This window comes from Mus pahari, chromosome 4 (genome assembly GCF_900095145.1).
Source record: "Mus pahari chromosome 4, PAHARI_EIJ_v1.1, whole genome shotgun sequence".
Lineage (NCBI taxonomy): Eukaryota > Metazoa > Chordata > Mammalia > Rodentia > Muridae > Mus > Mus pahari.
The window spans coordinates 142,259,904-142,268,693 of record NC_034593.1 but is presented as its reverse complement, the minus strand read 5'-3'; the positions used below and the strand labels follow the sequence as shown (position 1 = coordinate 142,268,693).

Here is an 8,790-nt window from a genome sequence, read left to right as displayed (position 1 = left end):
AAGAAAGCAAGAAAGCAAGAAAGCAAGAAAGCAAGAAAGCAAGAAAGAAAGAAAGAAAGAAAGAAAGAAAGAAAGAAAGAAAGAAAGAAAGAAAGAAAATTGGGTCCAGATCTGAACAGTGAATTCTCAACAGAGGAATCAAGAATTGCCAAGAAGCACCTAGAGAAATGGTCACTATCCTTAGTCATCAGATAAATGTGAATCAAAAAGATCCTGAGATTCCACCTTATACCACTAAGCATGGGTAAGGGAAAAAAAAACCTCATGTGACAGCACATGCTGACTAGGATGTGGAGAAAGAACACTCCTACAGTGCTTGTGGGATTGCAAACTGGTACCACTACTCTGGAAATCAATCTGGCCATTTCTCAGATAATTGGAAATAGTTCTACCTGGAGATTCAGTTATACCTCTCCTGGCTATATATCCAAAGCATGCTCTACCATACGACAAAGACACTTGCTTCTCTTTGTTTATAGCAGCCTTATTCCTAATAGCCAGAAACTGGAAACAACCCAGATGTCCCTCAACAGAAGACTGAATACAGAATATATGGTTCATTTATATAATAGAACACTATTTTCAGCTATTAAAAATGGGAACATCATGAATTATGCAGGCAAATGAATGTAACTAGAAAATATCATCCTAAGTGAGATAACCCATACCCCAAAGGGCATACATGGTATATATTCACTGATAAGTGGATATTAGCCAAAAAGTACAGAAAACCCATTCATGATACAACCCATAGACTATAAGAAGTTTAAGAAGAAGGAAGGCCCAAGTGAGGATGTTTTGATCCCACTTGGAACAAATAATCACGGGGGCAGAGGGAGGGAGGGACCTGGGTAGGAGAGGGAAAAAGGATAGGAAAACAGAGGCAGGATCAGGTATAAGAGGAGAGAGAAGAGAAGCCCAGATGTCCAGGAGAATGAATCTAAATATGCAGCTGCTAGGGTTGGGGGCTCAGGAACATTAGAATGTCCTAGGGACCTGGGTTGTGAGAGGCTCCCAGGACTCAGTGGGGATAACCTTAGCAGAAATGCCCAATAAACGGGAGATGAAACATGAAGAAACCACACACAGTAGATAGACATGACTCTCAGTGGAGGGATGGGGTCACTAACCCTACCTTCAAACTTTTGACCCACAGTTGTTCCTGTCTAAAAGAAATGCAGGGACAAAATGGAGCAAAGATTGACAGAAAGAGTATACAGTGACCAGCCCAACTTGGCACCCATACCATGTGTGGGCACCAAACCCTTAAGATATTACTGATGCTATATTGTGATTGCAGACAGGAGCATAGCATGCTTGCTCTCTGAGAGACTCTACCAGCAGCTGTTTGTGACAGATGGACATATAGCCAACCACTGAACTGAGATCAGGGAACCCTATGGTTGACTTTGGGGAAGGATTGAAGGATCTGAAAAGTATGGCCACCCCATAGGCATTCCAACAGTGTAACCCAGACACCTGGGAGCACCCAGAGTCTAAGCCACAAACCAAAGAGCATACATGTGCTGCTATGTGGTCCCTGGAACCTATGGAACAGAGGACTGCCTTGGCTAAACTCAGTAGGAGAGGATGTGCCTAATCCTGTAGAGATTTGATGCCCCAGGGAAGAGGAATGACAGGGGGAGCATCTTCTCAGAGACAAAGGGGAGAGGGAATGTGGTGAAGAATTCTGGGAGTGGAGATCACAAAGGTGGGGTGTCGCCATTTGAAATGTGAATAATAAAATAATTAATAAAAAATTATCAAGACAGAAATTATGATAAAAAAATCAAAGGCTTTCTAGAACAACCCACACATACATAAACAATGGGGTAGTTAAAACAATCTCATATAATAAATCAAACTGCTGGACGTAACTCTAAATATCACAGCACATGTTAAATATAAATATGCTACAATGGAATATTGTAAAGAATGAGAATTACTGAGATAATAGAGTGGAAAATTACTCAAACCTCAATGTGTATTTTAAAGTCCAGAATCTGTAGTTCCAAATCAGTGTGCTTGGTTTGCTGTTGTTTTTTTTTTTTACCTCTCAGATCAAACTATACCCACCTTTCTGAATGTGATGTCTTGGTTGTTTTGATTTTCCATCAATATACTTTGTTTTCAATTCATATGAAAGACAGGAAATGTGTTTTCTGTACTCAGTAGAATATTTAAAATCAGCAGGCGAATATCTCATCTGTGAAGACAAATAAAGGCATTGGTGGGTCTTGTTTCTTGTTGCTGTGATAAAACATTTTGACAAATGAAATGGAATATAAAAAAGTTTGCCTCTCAACTCTAGGTTACAGTCCACCACTTGTGGGAAGTCAATGCAGCAGGCACTTGAAGAAGTTAGCTAGAGTCAAAGGCAAACTGCAAAGAATTAATAGATAAATGGCATGCTGAGTTAATTTTCTCCATTTGTATTATAGCTCAGAATCCTCTTCCTATGGAATGGCACCGCCTACAGTGGATTTGTCTTCCTACTTCAGCTAGTCAAGATAACCCAAATACACACACTCACAGGCCAAATTGATCTATAAAATCTCAATGAAAATCTTTCAAGCTGATTCTAGATCATGTCAAGTTGATAATAAAAACTAACCAAATCAGTGATAGCAAATATTTCAGGGTTTCAAGGAGTTTTCTCATGTGTAATACAGTACTATGACATTTATATTTAAAACTCTGTAAGACAACTAACATTAAAAAAGACTTTATAATCTCCATTGTTTATTGCTTTGTTAAGCAGCCTGATAAGAACAGTCAATGATAGCAACAGTCAGTGAGAGGAACAATCAATGGTAGGAACAATCAATGGTTGGAACAATGATAGCAACAGTCATAGCAACAGTGAGTGGTAGGAACAGTCGGTGATAGGAAAAATCAGTGCTAGGAACAGTCAGTGATAAGAACAGTCTGTGATAGAAACCGTGGGTAGTAGAAAGATTCAGTGATAAGAACAGTCAGTGATAGCAAGAGACAGTGACAGAAACGGTCAGTGATAGCAATAGTCAGTGGTAGGAACAGTCAGTGATAGCAACAATCAGTGCTAGTAACAGTCAGTACTAAAAACAGTCAGTTATAGGAACAGTTAGTGGTAAGAACAGCAATAGGTAGGAACAGACAGTAATAGTAACAGTGATAGCAACATTCAGTGATAACAACAGTCAGAGGTAGAAACAGTTAGTGATATGAACAGTCACTGCTAGAAACAGTCAGTTCTAGGACCAGTCAATGCTAAAAACAGTCAGAAGAACAGTCAGTGATAGGATTAGTCAGTGATAGGTACAGTCAGTGATCAGAACAGTCAGTGATAGCAACAGTCAGCAATAGCAACAGTGAGTCATAGCAACAGTCATGTGTAAGAACAGTGAGTGATAGCAACAGTCAGTGATAGGAACACTCAGTGATAGAGACACTGATAGCATCAGTCAGTGGTTGGAACCACCAAAGGTAGGAACAGTCAGTGCTGGAACACTCAGTGAAAAGAACAATCAGTGGTAAGGACAGACAGAGGTAGGAACAGTCAGTTATAGGAATATTCAGTGGTAGGTACAGTCAGTGATTGCAACAGTCAGTGGTAGGAACAACCAGTGACAGGAACAGTCAGTGATAGCAACAGTCAATTGTAGGAATAGTGGGTGATTGCAACAGTCAATGATAGGAACACTCAGTGGTAGAGTTATTGAAAGCAACAGTAAGTTGTAAGAACAGCCAGTGAGAGGAACAGTCAGTGCTAGAAACAGTCATTGATAGGAACAGTCAGTGGTAGTAACAGTCAGTTGTAGAACTTGTCAGTGGTAGGAACAGTCAGTGGTAGGTATGGTTAGTGGTAAGAACAGTCAGTGATAGGTATAGTCTGTGGTAGGAACAGTGAGTGATAGGAACAATTAGTGAAAGGAACATTTAATGATAGGAACAGTCAGTGGTAGGAACAGTCAGTGATAGGTATGGTTAGTGGTAGGAACATTCAGTAATAGGTATAGTCAGTGGTAGGAACAGTGAGTGATAGGAACAATTAGTGAAAGGAACAGTACTAGGAACAGTCATCAATAGGAACAGTCAGTGGTAGTAACAGTCAGTTGTAGAACTTGTCAGTGATAGAGTCAGTGACAGGTATTGTTAGTGGTAGGAACATTCAGTGATAGTTATAATCAGTGGTAGGAACAGTGAGTCATAGGAACAATTAGTGAAAGGAACATTTAGTGATAGGAACAGTCAGTGGTAGGAACAGTCAGTGATAACAACAATCCATGATGGAAACAGTCAGTGATACCCTGGGGAAATTCTATAAATGCAGTGGAAAGAAGAGGCCCTATCCATAAATAACAGATGCAAGATGTTTTGTCAGAAAGCCTGAGGATGTTTCTGAGAAAGAAAGGGATGGACACAACATTACCTTACAAAACACTTAATGTGCCACAGATAGGAAAATAGACTGTTATATAAGAAAGGAAATTGGAATGGGGTCAGAATAAATACAAGCCTTTTTAGTATGTGTGGGAGCACAATGGAGCACTGATGAGAACGGAGCTTCCTGGGGAGCAGGTGGAGACTGTGTCCTAATTAGTGAGATGCTGACAACACTGCATTAGCTTTTTCTCTTCACAGACCCTGAAGGTCAGTTAGAGATTTCAGCACCTAGTCCACCTAGGACCCAGAATCAGTGAAAAGCCTTTATCACTGCTATCACTCTATCTGCATGGCTTCCATTCTGGAATATGGTATCCACATTCATCTCTCAAAGTAGAGATCAGAAAATGAGAGGATACAGACCTTGTTTCTAAATTAATATCCACAAAGGTTAATTTAGAAACTTCCATTAAGATTTCATTGACTTTCCACTTATTCAGAGGAACATATGAGAATGGAGCCAGAGGGAAAAGTCTGGGGGTAAGGAGAGAGGCATGGCTAGAACAAAATTGGCAAACTGGTAAAAACCACCAACAAAAACATATTAGTGGATCATTAATATGTGAAGAAATACAGTGTTTTATAAAATCTGTTACATTTATCTATTGAAGAAATACTGTTTTATAAAAATTGTTACATTTATTTATTCATTATTTATCGTTTACTTGTGTGTGTGTGTGTGTGTGTGTGTGTGTGTACATGTATACCATGGTACATATGTAAAAGTCATAGATGGAGAGAGTTGGTTTTCTCTTCCACCATATGGGTCACAGGAATCAAACTCAAGTTGTCATGCTCACTGACCAGCATCTTTTCTTTTAACTTACTGAGCCATCATATGTGCCCAAGCATATATTACATTATCAATTGTCAGAATGTTATGCCTTCTCTGATAAGATACACTATATTATGAAGGTCTGTGGATTCATCTTCAGATCCTCTGAGTCATTAATTTTAAGTTTGTTATGGAAAACTTACATAGTACTTATAGTCCACCATTGTTTTATGCACTTTACAGATTCTTGCCATCATTTAATACCCAGAACAGATAACAGTTGTGCTCTTTTATTGTGAAAAGCCTCATAAATACCTTCACTCAATAGAATAAAGCTGGATCTCTGCCCCAGATCACTCAGGACTCATTCCCTGTTTGGATGAATGGTTCTACTTTCATATAAAACGTTAAGTAAGTTAAGTTTCTGATAAAGGTTGGGGTGGAAAACCCATTATACTTCTGTTCTACTTTGAAATTGCCCCCCCCCCAATATTTAGTTTTCTGCCACACATTCCAATCCAGGCAATACAGGCATTGGTAGTTAAATCTGTTTTCTCAGTTGGGTGTGGTAGAGCATGCCTGTAATTCTATAGGTAGAAGTGGGGAGATCAGAATTTCCCTCCACTATGAAGTGAGCTTAAGGAAATATTTAAACACTCAGTCTATAAATTTCTATGTGATTTTCTCTGATTTAGTCTATCTAATTAGCATTTCTATGTGATCTGCTCTGATTTAGTGATTTACTTAGCGTTTCTATGTGATCTTCTCTGATTTAGTGTATCTATGTTCTCTGAAGTGTATCTATTTGTCCTCAGCAGTGATGATGCCATGGGATCTTCTGCGCTCATCTGGTTGGTGTTCTGCACTTTCTCCTCCAGTTCTCTTCAGTGAAGAGTTTTTGACTTATCAATTCTAAGACACTTATTTTCATTACCAGCATGATGAAAACCACTTTCTTCTCCTAGAAATACAGATAGATAGGGCATTTTCAGTTCATGGACTTTCTGTTTCCTAAGATTGACAAGCATATACTTCCTTAGTTATAACATCAGAGTGTAGAAGCAAAATATGGTATGATTTTAGATAAAGATGCTTCTATTGGGACTTAAATTCAGTTCAATTAAAACAATTAGACCAAAAAATGTGTAGACTGCTACTTTTCAATTAGTTCCATGATGGTAAATTAACACCGAAGTGGATGCTCACAGCCTGCTATTGGATGGAACACAGGGTCCCCAATGGAGGAGCTAGAGAAAGTACCCAAGGAACTGAAGGGGGCTGCAACCCTGTAGGTGGAACAACAATATGAACTAACCAGTACCCCCTGAGCTCGAGTCTCTAGNTGCATATGTAGNAGAAGATGGCCTAATCGGCCATCACTGGGAAGAGAGAACCCTTGGTCTTGCAAACCTTATATGACCCAGCACAAGGGAAGGCCTGGGCCAAGTAGTGGGAGTGGGTGGGTAGGGGAGCAGGGGCAGGGGGTATAGGGAACTTTCAGGATAGCATTTGAAATGTAAATAAAGAAAATAATAATAATAACAACAACAAAATAAATAAAAAAGTGAAAAAATAAATACACATACTTCTATATATCACTTTCCTGCTAGTGTTCCATATTAATACTCTCTTTTATCACATTACCATATGTGCAACTGACTGCATGCTAGAAATAACACAAAATAGAGGCCAGCGGTGCAAGAGAATCACAGGCCGAGGACACTACATACTATTGCTTAGTTATAAAGAGAAATGATATCAATCATTATTTACAAAGATTTTAATTTTCTTTTACATTCCTTTTTATTTTAAATCTGACTTCTTAGTATCTCTCTCTAATAGACCAGTGCTATTTTCAGCCTTGATCAGAGAAGTTCCTTTTGTTTCCACTGAGGTATGACTAATGGAGACATTCACTCCTGGAGGATATTTTTGTGCACTATGTATTCAAATGCTGCTTTCTGATCCTAGAGATCTAGTTGCAGTCCAACTTTGGTGTTATTATTATGAAGCATCTCCTGTCAGTATTTTGTAAAACATTGTTCGCTACCACTTTCTGATTACTCTTTAAGGAGATGAACAGACAATAGATGAACAAGAGAGGAAAAAGTAGGACTTTGGGGCAGGGTTTGGGGCAGGGGTCCTCAGGAGATAACCAGGCCCTTGCCATCAGGACATGGATGAAGGAAAAGGCGAGGCCCAAGATAGCAGGTAATGAGCTGCATGGCTGGGAAGTAGGCTAGGCCAGTACTGTCAGGTTACAATATCTCAGAATCTGCCCAGCAACTGTACTTAAAGCTTTTAACAAATACAAATATCTCCATGTCATTATTCTGAGCAAGGGCAGGTATACAATGGCCTAACTTCTACAATTCACAACTGGTCAAACTGTGTGTAATAAGACTGTTGAGTACTGAACCATAAACAGAGCATCTATATTATTCTATGCAAGACACAGGGAACATCATGGATGAGGGGTATGAGAAATAGAAGAGCCAGATGTTAGGGTGAAGTGCTATGGAACTGGGTATTTTGAACATGACAAAGTTACTGAACTCATGAACAACCTTGTCCAAAACCTGTAGAAGTTTGGATATATCACATGCATGGAGATGATGGCTGGTGAGACCCTAACCCTTGCTGAGAGACTCTCAACAGGTAATGAATGCTGCTGTTGTAGCCACTGATAATCTGCCTATGCTTCATTAAATAGGCTGCACTTATGCTCATTCAAGAAACAATCATTAAATTTAGTGAGGACTGGTTGAGAAGATATAGAGCTTCATTAGAAGACAGGAGGCCTGAAAGAGAGCAACAGGGAGTGCAAAGTGTCCTTAGTCAATAAAAGAGGGCAACAGGGATGGAAAGTGTCCTGAGGCAATATAGGAGCATATAATAGTGCCAAAGAATAACATAAAGAGATCATGATGAATTCCATTTGAAACATAAAATGGCCCAATTTTTCTTCTAGAGATTATACTTTATCCTATCCATTAGAAAATGAGTTTATTAACAATCTTGTTTTACTGTAGTTATTAAATTCTATTACCCAAGAGTAAGAAAACAAAGTTATATTTGCCAGATATTAGAAATATACTCTTAATTGTAAATTATATAAGGTTTTCACACACATATATATTTATACATATAAATCCAAATAAAGAAGGTATAGTTATGTAGGGCACATATAATATATAGGCAACATATATAAAAATCACATAACAAATATTCACTAAATTATCCAATTTATCTTCCTTCATGTATTCATTTGTCTCACATCATTTAATATCACTGTGACTTTCCTTGTGTTTATAAGACAAAAATGCATGAAGAAAAGCTCATGTATTACACTAAGATAAATAATCAATTATCTAATAACTAAAGTAGTACTGTCAAAAGCAAAAATGGATTTATGTCATATGTAAAAAGAGAAAGAATGCAACCCTATAGGTGGAACAACAATATGAACTAACCAGTACCCCCTGAGATCAGGTCTCTAGCTGCATATGTAGCAGAAGATGGCCTAGTCAGCCATCATTGGGAAGAGAGGCCCCTTGGTCTTGCAAACTTTATATGCCCCAGTACAGGGG

At 38.6% G+C, this 8,790-nt stretch overlaps 1 protein-coding gene across 1 annotated transcript in view; it reads right to left on the bottom strand.

Moving 5' to 3' along the window:
• Lrriq3 (leucine rich repeats and IQ motif containing 3) overlaps positions 1 to 8,790 on the bottom strand; it is a 109,232-nt gene that overhangs the window by 35,408 nt on the left and 65,034 nt on the right. Inside the window, exon 6 of the mRNA XM_021196827.1 lies at positions 2,077 to 2,206. Within this exon, the coding sequence (XP_021052486.1) occupies positions 2,077 to 2,206 (130 nt within the window). The remainder of the gene's footprint in view (positions 1 to 2,076; positions 2,207 to 8,790) is intronic.